Consider the following 15,866-nt stretch of genomic DNA (forward strand, 5'->3'; position numbering starts at 1 on the left):
GATGGTTGCAAATAACAGTCAGTGCAGTGGGTAAGTCTCAGTGTAACCAGCTGCTTTGGAGTTGCTGCATTCCACTTGCTGTGCCAGAGCAACTGACTATAGAGACCCCCTGTGTAGATGTGCTAAATCATATGTTTGACATTCTAATAAGTATCATGCTCAACAGTGTCATCCGCAAACATTTGCATATGAAAATGCCATCTGCCTGTGACATAATTTACAATACAAAACGTTTCCCTCTTTTAAGCACACAGATGCACCTATTGTTCACAGTCGCTTTGCTAAAAAAAAGGTCTTAAAAGGCGCTTTTCAATATGGATACAAAAACAATCAATCTTACTTTTGTACTCCAGGTGAAAGCCTGCTGCTGCTACGCTGATGTCGGAGTGAAAGTGGAGGTAAAGTTGATTAGATGTACTGTTCAACAGTGCTGGCACAGTGGTACCTAGGAGACACGTAAATGGAAATACATTGATAAGAAGTACAAATAGCCCAGAACCATGCTAGCAATTTCTAAAGCTGTGCATTTCACAGAAGATGACAAAGAGCACACGGTCGCCAGCGGTTAGCTTGCTTGTTATGTGTGCCTGGGCTCGAATTAATTGCCGAGATTGAAGGGCGTACTCCATAACTCCCACAGTGCCAATCACAGGAAGTAGCTTAATGTAACATTCACAACCACGACTAAATACATTTTAAAAAATCAAATCCCGACAGGCTACTATTTTCAACTAGAGTTCACAATTTTTCCTTACACCTGGTCCAAACTGTTAAAACTGACATTCTGCGAGCAACAATTTCCCTGATATTTCAGTGATAGAAGGTGGAAGTAAAAAGTCACAGTGATTTAGAAGTGGCCTATTTAAGCTAGAGAATAAAGTGAAAGCCCCAGACGTTGGTAATTTTTCATTCCAAGTAAGTATCACTTGTCCAGAATTGTTGGGGTCGGAGTCATCTCTCAAATGCATTTTCTTCATACTTGGCCTGCTCATTATCCTCAGAGTAACCACATTAAGGACCGAATTTAGCAGCCACAACGTGTAGCATTTCATAATATACTACTAAAATAGAGGGCAAATATGATTCTGAAAACGACTTTCCAAACTTCTAGCTTTAAAATATATTTCTTAATAAGCAAAGTAGTTGTATAATAAATTTGTCAGATTTTAAGTACTTGGTATTGACAGGAATTTTTAAGTATATGAGTTTTCTGAATTGTAAAAATAATACGATGATTCATCAGGAAAGCAATAACGTTATTTGTCTGTTAGAGAGGATAGACAATAGCCGGAACAGGAAATATAAGACGCAAGAGTAATGTTTGCGTTTGAGACCATGATTTCAATTGCTGTTTCCGTCTCGGACAAGCCATGGACGTTCTGATTCCGGGAACTTCTCGCAGAGTTCATTAATGTATCGAAAAGTTACCAGAAATAAACACTGCTTGGGCACAGTGCATATCACAGAACAATGCACAGGCCCTACACAAATCCTATTCAAATAATAAAAAAAAAACGTATTCAAGAAGATAAAAACATCTCTTTGAACATGGAGTGGTAAATTGTTGATTTCCAACTCACATCATATCAACAAACAAGACATTCATGTAACTTAAACTCTTAAGGCCAAGATAATAAAAATATCCCTCACGAAAAGTTACATAACATTTCTCACCAAGCTTTTATTAGTAAAGATCGGCAAAAGATACATTTTATTGGTAGCCCCTTAGACATATGAAGCTGATCTTTTCTGGTTAACGGTGACTTACCGGTAATTGCAGCATGAGTTATGTAGTGAGCTTTAGATCCACACCAGAACCCTCCAAGCAAATTAGCACCCCATGCCTCCCATCCCTGCCCAAAATGGCCGACCACCATCACCCCTGACCCAGTTTAAGGGGAGGGTCTACCCAACCCATTTCCTGTAGAACAACCAAGTCAGAAGGACCACATGAAGCCAATAGCTAAACAGTGCGTCGGAAGAAGAGATTCGCAGGGGAGCATCTCGCGTCCTATGTCCCAAATATACCGCTTGCGAGCACAGCGGGTAACAGACCACCAGGGAACCTGCACGCAAGAATGAAAAACTGCCGCCTGTTCGTGCCCATCACCGGATTAGAGAAGGGAAATCAAACAGGTGTCCCCGCTAGTGCAGGGCTGAACAAATACCAAAGAGCCCGCTAGTGCCCTACAAAACCTCTTGCCATGCGAGGGGACCCAGAACACAAGCCCGCTCATGCAGGGCCTTCTCCCCAGGGCAGTGGGACCTGCTAGAGCCAGACTTCCCCCCCACTTACCTGATACGCGCTCTGGAGAATCGGCAGCACAGAACAAAAGAAATAGGAAGGTGTGTTGGTCGACCCTCCTATTATACTGGGCAGGGGTGACGGTGGTTGGCCATGTTGGGGAGAGATGGGAGGCATGGAATGCTAATTTGCTTGGAGAGCTCTGCTGTGTAGCTAAAGCTCACTACGTAACTCTGGTGGAGAGGAAGACTTACAAGGAGGAAATGTCACCCAGTGACCAACCATGGTGAAATAATGAAACACATTTGAGATGTGGCTCTCTCCGAGGGACTGCTGCTTTGACTCATGGCAGCAGATGGCAGCTATATTAGCAATACATATGCTTGTTGCACCTTTAAAAGATTGGGACATAGGACTCAGATAAATGTTTGAATAAAAAACATTTATATTACAAGAAAAGCAAGGCAACTACATAGTGTCATTAATAGGTGTTCTGACGTTGCAAGGGTATGACTGATTGTTGGACTTGGCCCTTTTTGAAGGGTACTCCCTAAACTTTTTGCCTTACTCCTAGCCTTTTTCTGACAAGGTGTTGGTGGTTTTAGGCCTCTGGGCACATTAGCAACACGGTCCAGTGCAAAGTGCGTGCGCTCTCTGTGTTAAATTGGTAAGGTTGGCCTGCCCTCCCATAGGAATGCCTGGGGGATTCCCTGATAAGGTGTGTCAGTGGTAATTCCTGTTATGAGAGGAGCAGTGTGGTCAAGTCTAGTATGTATGAAATGGTGAGAATAAATGTTGCACAATGGTGTGTGCAGATTTATTATGACTATGGGAGAAATGCCACTTCTGAAAGTTGGCATTTCTGTGGGTTATGTGCCTGCCTGCCTGATGTGAATTGCATGCTTGGCTTGTGGGTGACAGTGGCTGGGATGTGTGAATGGCTCCAGGAGGGGCAGGTTGAGTCAGTGCTCGGCTGAATGGGACATCTATGCTGGGAGTAGTGCGAGGTGTAATCCCCTGACTCTGAATAGGATGGTGCCTGCTCTAGTGAATGCTGGCTCTACCCCCCTGTGGTGTGTCTGATGACGAGACCCCACCTGACAAAGGGGAAGAGGAGCTTGGAAAACAAAGTGCTCTAAATCCCACCTGAACTGGTTGCATCTGGTTGCCCCATGCCCTGCACTACAGACAAATACATTTTTCAGTATAAGTATAGGGGCTGTGACCCCATGAATTGGTTCTTTCCTGTGCTGTTCTGTGCTGGGGCCTTGCTGCTGCTGGGGCCCAAGAGGAACTGCCATGAGGGCTTGCCTCCCTGCTGGAGGGCCCTCTTTGCTGGCCTCCCTGGGCCCATCTATCCCCCTGACCCCTGGAAGACTCTTGCACCCTGTGAGCGCTTTTATTTCACAGGGCCTCAAGGACATTTCCCTTCTTTGCCTGCTGGACTCCTTGCTCTGCCTTTGCCCTGGACATTTTTGGGCATAGCGCCTTGTGAACGCTGTACTTCCATTGCCCCAGAAGAGATTGAGGAGCTGGTGGCGTGCAGGTCCCTGCTGCCGTGATCTGAAGTAATACCGATGTGGGGATTCTCCTCACTGCTGGAAAGGCGGGTGCCCACCCCGCATTGCGGTGTATTTTATTTTGAGGATTGGCGGGAGCCTACCCCGCTTCATGGAGATTGGAGATTCGCGGGTGCCCACCCCTCTTTAGAGATTTTGCAATCAGCGGGTGTCCACCCCGCACTTGTTTGGATGTAAAGCAGGTGCCCACCCTGCTTTTACTCAAGGAGAATCACCAGTGCCGGCCCGAGTAGGAAGTCAGGCAAGACTGTGCCTTTCCATTGGCAGGGCTTCAGGGAGGAAAGGGATGCCCCGTGGGTGTGACGTCCCGGAGCCTCACAGGCTCCCTGTTGAAGTCCTGGGTCACAGGAGGGGGCCGGGGTGAAGTCAGAGGAGGTGCCCGAGTTGAGGGTCTGAGCGGGGCTCCCCTGAGCGGTTGGGAGCCCCAGCGGTGAAGAGCAGCACCCAAGCAGAAGAAACTAGGAGGGAGCCCACCCCGCACTGGCGACCAGCGCAGAAGAGTCCGACTGGAGTCCCGAGGGCTCCCCGTGCCCAGCAAGCAGTCTTCCTCGCGACCAGCAGCCTGGAAAAAGAGGAGCCTTGCGCTACCCCTCCGCAGATCGGAGTAGTCCTGCATAAGAGCCCGGTGAGTGGGGGTTCCCAGTTGCCCATTGTGTGGGTCGAAACAAGGCACAGTGCTAACTCATAGTGTTGAGCGGCCCGCAGGGTAGCGGGCTGCTCATATGATGGGTACAGCATTTTCAGGTCCCTGGTGGGGGTCCAGAGGGCGCAGTGGTGCCCCTGCCTGCTCTGGGATTTGATTTTTCACAGCGGCCCACCTGACAGTGAGCAGCTGTGACGTTGGGTGACATATTGTTTTTAGTGCCCCAGTGCGGGCCCAGGGAGCATGTTGGAGAGTACCCGTGCTTTCACTAGTGTGACTATGTTCCTACAGGCGCCCCGTTTGCTATCAGGCAGCTGCAACGAAGGGGCAAAGTTGATTTAGGGAGGCACAGTAGTGCCTGTGCTGATGCTGTTTGCCCAGCTGCCCTGTAAGAGGGCAGACAACTGCAACGTTTGACCTACATTTGAATCAGAGTCCCTGAATGGGACAGGAGGGCACAGTGAATGCCAGAGAGTTTCACAGCTGCCCAGCAATTAGTGGGCAGCTGCAGCGTTTAGGCCCGCACCATTGCACACTGCTGATGTTGCTGCAGCGGCAGCCGAACCCTGACATTGTGGACAGAGGCATTGGGGCCCCTATGAGAGGCCAGTTGGCTTGGGGTCCATTTTGGGTGATGGGTAGGGCCCAAGGCGCTACAATCATTCTGTAATGTGTTTATGCCTGATCTGATTATTGCCAAATCTGAATCCTTCACCATGATTGTTGCATAATGTGTTTATGTTAATGCCTAATGTCATACTATGATGTTTTGGGGTAGTACCTATTAGTGTAATGTGGTTATGCTTATGAGGTCCATTGTGTAATGTGTTTATGCTGATGAGGTTTCGGCCTAATGTGGATTTATGCTAATATGATAATACTTAGGTCATTGTGGTACCAGTAGTTACTGGTTGTGTTTTATATTTGCATTCTGATGGTTCTGATCGTGGCCTGATTGGCCTGGTCCTGTATATAATCCCCTGTGAATATTGCCCGTGCCAGTTAATGAGTGATGATGCTTCTAATGTGTTTATAAGAATACAAAGGCTATAACCTTGTGTGGAGTTTCTTTTGTAGTGTGCCTAGTGTGCTGCTGCTGTGAGTGTATGTGTTGCGCAAATGCTTAACACATTGCCTCTGGGATAAGTCTGACTGCTCATGCCAAGCTACCAAGGGGGTGAGCAGGGGTTATCTTCAGCGTGTAACTCCCTTACCCTGACTAGTGTGGTGGTTTCCGCCTGGCTTTGGCGTAAGACTTAGCCAGCCACAAGTCCCTTTTCTAACACTGATGAAGAAGTTACTCCCAGAAAGCTATGCCATGGAAACCTACTAGCACAAGAGGGACACAAACTGAAAAAAAATTTGGTGAAAAAGTGAATGCAAATATGGAAATACTTGAATGTAGTTAAGTAGTATGAACTCTTGTAGCCTCACTTTGGACAGAGCCCTTTATTACTCTCAGATATTCAGATTTGGAATCAACTGGGTGTAAACATCCTGGATGGGACATTAACGTGTAACATATTTGTGCTACAAGGGAAGAAAACTTTTTATTGTACATCAAACAGCCATTGTTCGAAATTACATTTACTCATACCCGTAATTTATGTCTGCGTTTCTAAGAATTACTGTCTTTTAAAAAAATAAATACCAAAACCGACAGGGTGTATCATTGGCCACAACCTTATTTTAGCAACAAACCAAGTGCAAATGCTTTTTTCAGCACAAAAGCCTTGTTATGGATATTAAAATTAAGGACACTTCTGTTTGGCTAAACTTGATGACCAAAGGCAGGAGGTGTCGTTGATGAGTTGATTGTTTGCACACAGGCCCCTGCTGCCCCCACGGTGCTGGGGGTCCCCTCAGCACAGTACTCAGGCCTGAGAGCTCCAGATTAAATCCGGAGTGGGGCCCCTCCATGTACCATGCATGTGAGCCCCCTCAACTTTCTTTACACCACTGTTTTACGCAATAATTAGCATTACTTTGTTATATTGTTTGCCAAGGACTAGGCTTTTATGGGGTGCAGTGTAATAATTCAGACCACTCTTTCATATTATTTAAGCACCCAAAATTGTTCAGACTTAACTCAAAAGAATATAAAAGAAATCACATTATGTGAACTCATCTCCCTCTTTCCAAGGAAAGCAGGGCAGAGGAAGAAAGGCAGATTGGTACCACCAAACGTAGTTATTCAGAGTAGTAGTACATATTTTCACAAGGAGAGGGAAAACACTGAGTACCCGACCTGTGCCTTTGTGAATGGTAGACCTGAGCTCTTGCATCCAAGTACATAATGCGGCACTCAACACTGGGCTTGGTGCAAGTGCCTGTCACAGGTAGGCAGGCTTCTAGGGTTCAGCCAACTGGTGATGTGCCATGAGTGAAGGCCTGCCCCTAAGGAAGCAATGGCAGTGAATAATACATGTATTTCCAAAAGGAATACCATCACCTTGGCCACGACCCTACCTGCAATGTGCATAGAACATACTTTTATACTCCTGTTCATGTGTATCCATGACACACAAGGGTGGCCTTTGCAAATGTGCTTGTAGTCCATTTCACATCCTAATTACTATGGTGTATCCACACGAGAATTTGATCTTGCACAAGTTAAATACTTCATTTGATTTCATAACACTTTATTCAGCACAAAATTAGCTATAAAATATACACCAATAATAACATGTATAAAATAGATTACAAGTACATAGACAAATAAACATTAAAAAGTCAAAACAATACAATCAAATTACAGACAACCTTGGGAAGCAGCACAGTGGTCTAAAAGTTAATTAAACTATACAAATCCCAATGGCCACTACATTTCCCCTGGGTCAATGTCCTCTCAAACCGCCTCCCACAATCAGAAACTTGATTCAGTGTGTCCACTTCCAAGAATATACAAACTAATATTGCACTAGCACTCCATCGATTTCCTTCTCACCGCTGCATTAAGAATGGAGCAAACACCACAAAAAGCATCATAGCTGGTTAAAAACTGAAGGTAGATCAATGCATCCCTTCATTTCCTAAACTGAAAAGATTTGAAAACCGGCTTGGTAAAAAACTGAAATTAAGGTTACAAAAAAACATAAAATGTATCAGAGTCCCTTTCCGATAATCCATCACAAGGAAATGCAAAACCTGATGCCCCCAAAATGCCACTAGTTTTTGAGAATCTCATTAAAGTCATGCAGTACCACAGCCGATTGGGAATAGCAACCAGCCCTGGCAGATTACTGCTCCATGGCTCCAGGAGCAGCCGTGAGAGATGAGGGCTAATGAGGAGCACAGCTCACACTGTTGTTACTTGGGGCTGGTATTACAGCACTGCTGCAAAACCAGCCATCAGTAACAAAACCGGTCCCACAGGTACAGAACCGGCCCCCACCCCTTCGGCTTACCGGGAAAACACCTGGTGCCCGCTACAGCCAGTACAGCTCTGTGTGGTACCACCCTAATGCGAAAAAGTAAGGAATCTCTCCCAACATGAGAGGCTACATATTAATATAGTAGGGGATTCATAGGTACAAATTCATGAGATAACCTTTATTGAGCTTTTACATGATTGAGTCTGCAATTTCTGCAAGTGACAAAACTCTAATAAACAAAGCTTCACCATTGTCGTATCTGATGTTTTTAAAGTGCGGGTGCATCAAAGGCTCAAAACTTTAAATCTTTTTTTAGCATAATTTAACCAGGAAATAGAAGCATCACTGCCCAGCTTGAGGAAATCTAAAAATAAGTTCTCTGTTCAAGCTAGCCTCAGTATTGTCCCAAACACTGACCCAGAGTAGAGAAGGGGCCAACTTAGCGTTATCAGATATGTGCTTTAGATTAAGCTCTGAACGAACAATAAAATGAAAGCTATTGGGCGGCAGATAAATGCACCACCTCAAATATGGTTTTCCTCAGTCTGCAAGACCATAACATTATGGTGCCACCCAAACCTCAGCACCTTATAAGGCCACAAAAATACACTAAGCATTGTAAATATAAAAAAAGTACAACAGTGTAACATGTTAAATAATTAGTAATTGAAATCGCTCACACTTAAAAGAGATTGCCCCATCACCGTTAATTTGGATACGATTTTCTTGCCCAGGCCACATCCCAATATATGTCACTTACAAAAATTGGTGGCAAGATCCAGCTCACTCATAAAAGAAATAAAGGAATCCACCAACATGTGTAAAGCTTTTGAAATCCGTGCCATCAGTACCACATACTCGGCATAAAGAAGTGCTAGTACAGGAACTTGTGAGACCCTTGGGATGTCTCTAAGGGCATTTGTTACAGCTAGACACAGATTATTGATGTAAAAGATAAAAAATAATGAGGCCAGGATACATTGTGGTTGCACCCATTGGACTAGGGAGAAGAATCAAACATTTCTCCTGCTCAGCCAAACCGGACCTTCACTTTGAAGTTCTCAATTTGTGTATGCAGCCTTGAGCCCTAAGTTAAACAGCACGAATCAAAGTTTGGGTCTGTTAACACAGTTGAATGCTGTCAACAAGTCCATAAAGGCCAGGTACAGCGAACAATGCTTAGCAATGGTATACTTGCCAATAATCAGGTTTAAATTTGGGAACTGCTGGGGTGTGTGGTATCACGGGGCAGCAACATGGCAGCTCTTTAGAGGGCTCTGCTGGCCAAACTCATAATCTGCTTGGCATACGCCTATTACAGAGCCACCGGCTAGTCATAAATACTAGCACAGGCTCTACTAACCTCTGGGACACTCACCCGAGGTCTGGAACTCCCGACGAGTGCTCTCTGAGCCTGTAAAAGAGAGCTTCGGAGCTGGACCTGCATGTGGCCTAGTGGGGCCTGGCTGGAGTGATGTGTCAGCTGTAGATGGCTGCGGGGAACATGCCCAGTAGTGGGCTGAGCTCGAGCTCACTAGGCACAGCGGTCTGTCACCATATTTCATCTGCAGCACCATGGACTTCAATTTTTGCTTAACCGCTGCCAGTTGACGACTGTACTGTGGAGCCGCGTTGGGAGATGCAGCCTTTGGTTTACTGCTGTTGTGGCCAGTGCACAACTATCCTGATGTCCACAAAAGGGGAACTGTGGTAGCATCAAGGATCGAATCAATGGGGGCAGATTCGGAGAGCCTGCACCTGGCAGCGATTACCGGTGATTGATTGGGGCTCGAGGCCTACAGGCCCTCTGTCCCTCCTGGGATGGTCCGGCTGCCCGGCCGGTGGCCGAGTTGCAGGACACTGTTCCCTAGTCAACATCATGGTTGTGCACAGAGGGAGCACGACTGCTGCCTGGAGGGGGCTCTGTTTGCATCACTGCTTCCCGCTAAGTCATGTCAAATGGTTTGCAGCCATACTGCATGCTGCTGACAGACTCTGGGGATTAGCCTGGGGCCTTTGAGGTGCCCATCGAATTACTTCTGGGAAATTACATTTACGTTTCAACACCACCAACTGCAAACTATATAAATTGTACCTCACAAAAGTGGGTCTTTTCAAGGCCTCATGCTATATTGCAGACTTTGATCCATCCAACAGGGTGAAATCGTATTGTACTGCACGTGTCCCCCTGAATGACTCTTGAGGGGGCCCTGTGGTGCCCTATACCAATTCTTTAGTTGCAATATAAAGTGCCAGATACTACTCTCAATGCTTACTACATTCTTCCCCAGCTGCCATGACACTTGAAGCCTGCCTGGCTGTTGAGCCAGCTTGCATGCCGTATTCTTGAGCTGTGTTGGCTGTGAAGGAGCTTTGCGGTTCTCTTGTTGGCTGGAGGCTTATCCTTGCACTGGGGCCCCACTACTGCCAAAAGGAGGAGACCGATTCACCTTTAACACTTCTACTGGTTCCTTAATAACCAGGCCAACAACCCTCTGCACTTAATTATGGGCAGACAAGACATAAAACAGTCTAAACTCTCATTCAAGAGAAGACGACTCACTTACTATGCTGACCAGGGCCAAGATCCTGATCACAGTACAGCTCCTGTTGAGGACGGCTACACAAAGGATATTGATCTACAGATGTGAATACTTGCCTAATAACCATTGATTCTAAGCTTTATCTACTTACAAGCCTCCTTGACCATGTCAAATAACACCTCAACAAACAAATAAATCAGCTGGAAAACCAAATCTCCGACAGAGAGGATATACAGGCTTACTCGAAAGAACACTTGTTATGAATGAATAAAGACCTCGACCTCATAAAAGCCAAAAACAAAGTCCTGGAAGCAGGGTCCAGATGAAACTAACTTTGGATTACCAGGATTCCAGAATCTTCCACCATCTCCAGAATGGAAGACTTTGTCGAGACCATATTTGGTGATGGCCTCTAAGAGGTCTTCATTGTAGAACGTGCCTACCAATCCCTTGGTCCCAACCCGCCGGTGGGTGCACTTGCCAGACCGAATAGTTGCCCGCCTGTTAAACTATCAAACCGCAAAGCAGTCCTGCGGCTGGTGCGCAAACAAAGCTCTATCACCTATCAAGGAAAAACAGTTTCATGCTACCCAGACTTCACCCTATCAGTACAGGCAGCCCGTCGATATTTCCTACCTGCTAAATAACGTTTTCAGGAAGCCTGCATACTATATGCTCTCCTATACTCTGCTAAGCTATGAGTCTCATTTGAACATAAACTTAATTTCTCTACGGATGCCAAATCTGTGCTGACATTCTCTAAACATGTCTGTAAGGAAAGACGCACTAAGGGGAATCCCTCTTGTTCATTGACAGCTGCCTAGCTCAGAAATAATGATAGACTGAAAACAGCAATGGCCGTACTTATCCATGTGTCGCTCCCCAGGGCCTTCCGGGAGGACTGTCGCTGAACAACACAGCACTATAATTCGCTGATTGATCTTATTCACCTTCTTTGATATTCACTCTTGAATATTCAGTGATAAACACACTGCTGTTTCACTACCCAGATCACTGAGGTTCCGTGACAATTGTAAGTGGTGTTTTCGACTCGCACGAATATGGTCGAGTCTGGTATCTATGAACCGCAAATGATGAGTTTAGTAAGTGTGCGCAGTTTCGCTGTGCTAACTTAAACCGTTCGTTTGTTATGTGGGTTTTTCATCTGTACCCACGGGTTCCATCTTAGATACGGCATCCATTTTGTCTCTTGCCCTCAAGTAGCCAGCGAACGGACGTTGTCCGCTTCGCGACCCTGGGACTCCCAAGATATTTGCGGAAGACACATGTCCTTTGAAAGTGTCTTTATGACGAGGGGGATGCTACTGTAAAGCAGATGGCGCCGCTCGAGGCTCATCTTGCCGCACCGACTTATTGTCTCAGCCGTGCATCTCATTAGGCACGTCCCTTTGATGCCTGTATCTCGTGTTTTCTCGATACCTCCCCTTTTACACCCTTTCCGATCTCCCCACTGTTTCCGTCTTCCTCTGCACCTGTCTTTGTTCCTATTTCGATCTGTTTTACTGCTGATTGGAATTCGCTAATGATGGGAAGATGGGTTTTTACAGTTGGGAACCACCAAATGTTTCCGCACTTATGTTCCGGACCTGATGTGTTTCAAAGTGACCAAAGCGACCCCTCTGGGGGATAATGGTGGGAACCGGGTTGTAAACTTTTGTGTGCCATGTTGTCCTATGGGTAAAAACTGTATAAAAGGAGCGATCCACAGAACCAATTTGAAGCAGTCTCCCCGAACTACACTCGATGTACTTCCTGTGATTTCTGTGTTCCCTGCAGCAAATAAACCTTGTATCTTTGACGCCGAAGGAAGTGTCCCGTGTCTCTGTCATTCGTACGCCGGAGCAGGTTACCCACGAAGGTTTCAGGTGTTGTGTCCCTCATCCTAGATTTACTGGGAAAAGTGGTATTAGTAACTCCTTTGTTGGAGAGTGGTGGTGATGAATACAACGTTTGTATTGCTTTATTACCATTATTATTTATTAACAACAATAGATAATGCTATTGCGAGAACAAAGAGGTCTTCATTTCACTTATCCATTTTAAGACTTTAGTGCCCTAGCTTTTGAGTTTGTTTTTTTGTCTCAGGTGACAGGTTATTATTGGATAATAATGTTCTCTAAAGGTTTGCATTTTTTTATGTAGAAGTATCTTTCAAAATATGAAAAGGGAGATAATGACAGCAGAAATCGAAAATTCAACCAAATCCTACAAATTCACACTATTTCAAATTTAGTGTGTTGTTGGTAAAACGCTGAATATAAACATAATAATATAAATTAGTCTGATATCTCATTTCTGGGGCTGTATTACGCGTTGTCATTGATTGCTCTAGGTGCACCTTTTAAAAGGTGCGCCCGACACAGACAATGACAATGCACCCCATTATGGTGCTGCCCCAGGGCAGCCACAAACATGCGCTGCCCCCATGTGAGAACACGGAGTGGCTGCTTGCAGCAGCTCCCTCTTTTCACTTGGCAGGCGGCAACCCGCCTGCACTTATGAAGGGGATTATAGATCCCCTTGCAGGGGGGTGCAGTCAGTGACTGCACCCGCCTGCAGGGGGATCCATAGAACCCACGTTCTCCCCTCCAGAGGGGTGCTCTCAGGGGGCGCTCTTACAGGGTGCCACCTAGAAGGTGGAGCACTGTGAGTGTGCCCCTGAGAGCTTCTTTGCCTCTGTTCCCGCATCTGTAATATGGCACAGAGGCAAAGGAATTCCCTAATTTGCATTGGACACGCCCCTATGCAAATGAAAGAACACTCGCTGATGGTAGCGCTTGCACTTTAAGTTGGTCAGCCGAATTGGTATTACTGAGGAGGACGCACAAGCGTTTGCACCCCCTTCTGTCATATCAAAGTGCCACTGGGAGTGCAGAGCGAGCGCAAACCACTGTTGTGCCACCTGGGTACTTAATGTAAATCAGACCCTGATTTTTTCAAGTCTGAAATCTACAAGAATGCACTTTCATGTATGAGTCAAACGAGTCAGAAACCTTGGTACTTTTAATTGCACTCACAAACAATCATGAAAATCACTCCCTCCATGTGGAAAGGGAATGTCCCAAAAAATAGCTTTGTTTCTTAATCATTGTGACATACCTGAAAAACTTCCAAGCCTTGGCGCATTCAAATCGCTGCCATCATATATCTCAAGTGAATCCCAGTTATGCTCTGTTGCAAAACTTATAACTTGAATCTGTGTGAAAGAAATTATCCAGCAGCATTAGCAAATGAGAAATTATTGGATAATATAAGTTGGCTATGCATGAATATATTATATTATTATGTAATTTTCTTGTACAATTCCGCCAGCAATGAAAATTGGGATGTGATGCATTTCTTCTGTAGTTTATCGAGGCCGCAAATATAACATTCATTACTAACTTAATGTAATAATGTGTACGTTGCGTGTCTGTGAGAAAGAGGTTTTATAAAAAATCTAATTATAAGCTTCTAATGAGAATGGGTACCATACATATACAATCCAAACCAATATAGGGACAGTCATAAAGATAATGGTAGTTATTTTTCACAGTAAACATATTGTGATTATTGCGAGTAGTAATGGTAGTGCAGAATTTCAACTGAAGAATACTTCACAAGAAATGAAACAAGCACTGGCACTGAAAATAGATCTATCTTATTGTTGAACTAAGTGCGTGTTAATAGTTGGTTAAAATTGTGAGTGCTGCTCCCATCTGTCCTAGAAAGAAAATACCACAGTGAAACGACCTATTGGCTACCACAGTATGGTAGCTGGGAGGAGCCCTCCTTTGTTGAGCAGACCGCATCAGGTGAAGTAGACTGTAAGCCCAAAAAATAATGCACAGAAGAGGAGTTAGAATAGGAAGTTTGCGCAGAAACTTAAATTGCATAAACAACACACATTGCATAGTAGGTACGTTTGAAATTGGGTCAGTATTTTCGGTGAAGCATAAGAAACCCTATGTGGCTGAAAATCTTTACTTTGCAAACAAAAAAAGCTGTAAATCCACCAACACGTGACCAAGGCAGCAAAGAAAAACCAATGAAATTACGAGGGTGATTCGCGAGTAGCTGCCTTAGAGACAAACAGGGTGCATGTCTTAAACAAAAAAGTCAGCAATTAAAATGCCAGTGTGCCAGTAAATACATCAAAGAGCGTGTGCTAACTCTGAATGAAAAGCTATACAATATGCTATTTCTGCAGTCTTACAATGGACTACTTAAGCAGCATTTCCCATGGGACCATAGCCTTGATTGATAGACACCCAAACAATGTCAAACCATGAAAAAACATGACAGCCAAGACCCACTCTCCCTGCACTTTTTAAAAGTATTGATAATATGATATCTCTCAGATAGCTAAAGCTTCTTGGAGTGAGACATAACGAATACTCAACTTAACCAATGAAAGTAGTATTTGCCAATTGTTTTCAACCCATGATATCCTATAACACATTCTTACATTATATTCTTGGCTTTACTTTGTGAAACACTGTTAGCACTTGACTAGAATGTTTTATTAGTGCAACTTCTACTAGAGGTGTTTAGTTGCAAGACCAATGTGTAAAGGTAACATTGATTTGGTATGTATGGATCACATGGAGAGACTATCATTTATGTCAGTTTATATATCTGATAACCTACTGCTATGACATAGCAACTGTTGATAACAATATTAGTTACCCTTCGTTGTGATGTGAAAGGCCTTCCAGGCCAGGCCGGCAGGCCTTCCTGAGAGCCTGTCAGCGCAGCTCTGCTTGTCTGCTTTGACTGAAAGCAGAAAGCCCAGCTGTAGCCAGTAAAGGAAGGAAGGGAAGGTGGCAGAAGTCGATCCGGGACTGTAAGCAAGTTTCTCTTAATAACCTTTGGGGCAAGGATACAGAACAGAGGCTATGTTATGTATGGCTCCCCATTACTCCTCCGCCACTGTCCAGCAGCTGAAAGCAGGTGCAGATTATTGTGGGAGCCATACATAACATAAAATTACAGATGGGTAAATTGTGAATTACAGGGATGTATTTCACCTCAGCTGCTGAAAGACATCATAGACAACTCCAGTTTCACTCTTGTTGTCTATTTGAAGTCACTCAGAATCCCTTGGTTAAAAATATCCCTATAACTCATGTTACCCATCATTAATTCTGTGTGGTAATGTATTGGGCAAGAAAAATTGATTACTTTGCTGTGTTTAAGACACACAAGCATGATTCCCATTAAATCACACAATAGATTATCAAGATACAGGATTCTTGTGAATAAATACAACGGTTGCGTTGAATGTAAAATGTTTTCCACATAGTCATGAATACTTGTGCATGCTGCTAAACGATGACAAAATAAAGTGGTTGTGAAGGACTATTTACTGCATGCTGTAAACAAATATACTATACGAGTGAGAAGTGAACAGCAAGGGGCTTATTACGATGTCAGTCAGAGATGCCTCCGACCGACACCATCTCAGTCTTGGGACCTCCA

At 44.7% G+C, this 15,866-nt stretch overlaps 1 protein-coding gene across 1 annotated transcript in view; it reads right to left on the minus strand.

Annotated features, from left to right (window-relative positions):
* Positions 1–15,866, minus strand: part of CSMD1 (CUB and Sushi multiple domains 1) — a 3,932,590-nt gene that overhangs the window by 1,174,706 nt on the left and 2,742,018 nt on the right. Inside the window, exons 36-37 of the mRNA XM_086925641.1 lie at positions 13,506–13,602; positions 341–445 (exon numbers count right to left, since the gene is read on the minus strand). Coding sequence (XP_086781767.1) covers positions 341–445; positions 13,506–13,602 — 202 coding nt within the window. The remainder of the gene's footprint in view (positions 1–340; positions 446–13,505; positions 13,603–15,866) is intronic.

This window comes from Lissotriton vulgaris, chromosome 6 (assembly GCF_964263255.1).
Source record: "Lissotriton vulgaris chromosome 6, aLisVul1.2, whole genome shotgun sequence".
Taxonomy (NCBI): Eukaryota; Metazoa; Chordata; class Amphibia; order Caudata; family Salamandridae; genus Lissotriton; species Lissotriton vulgaris.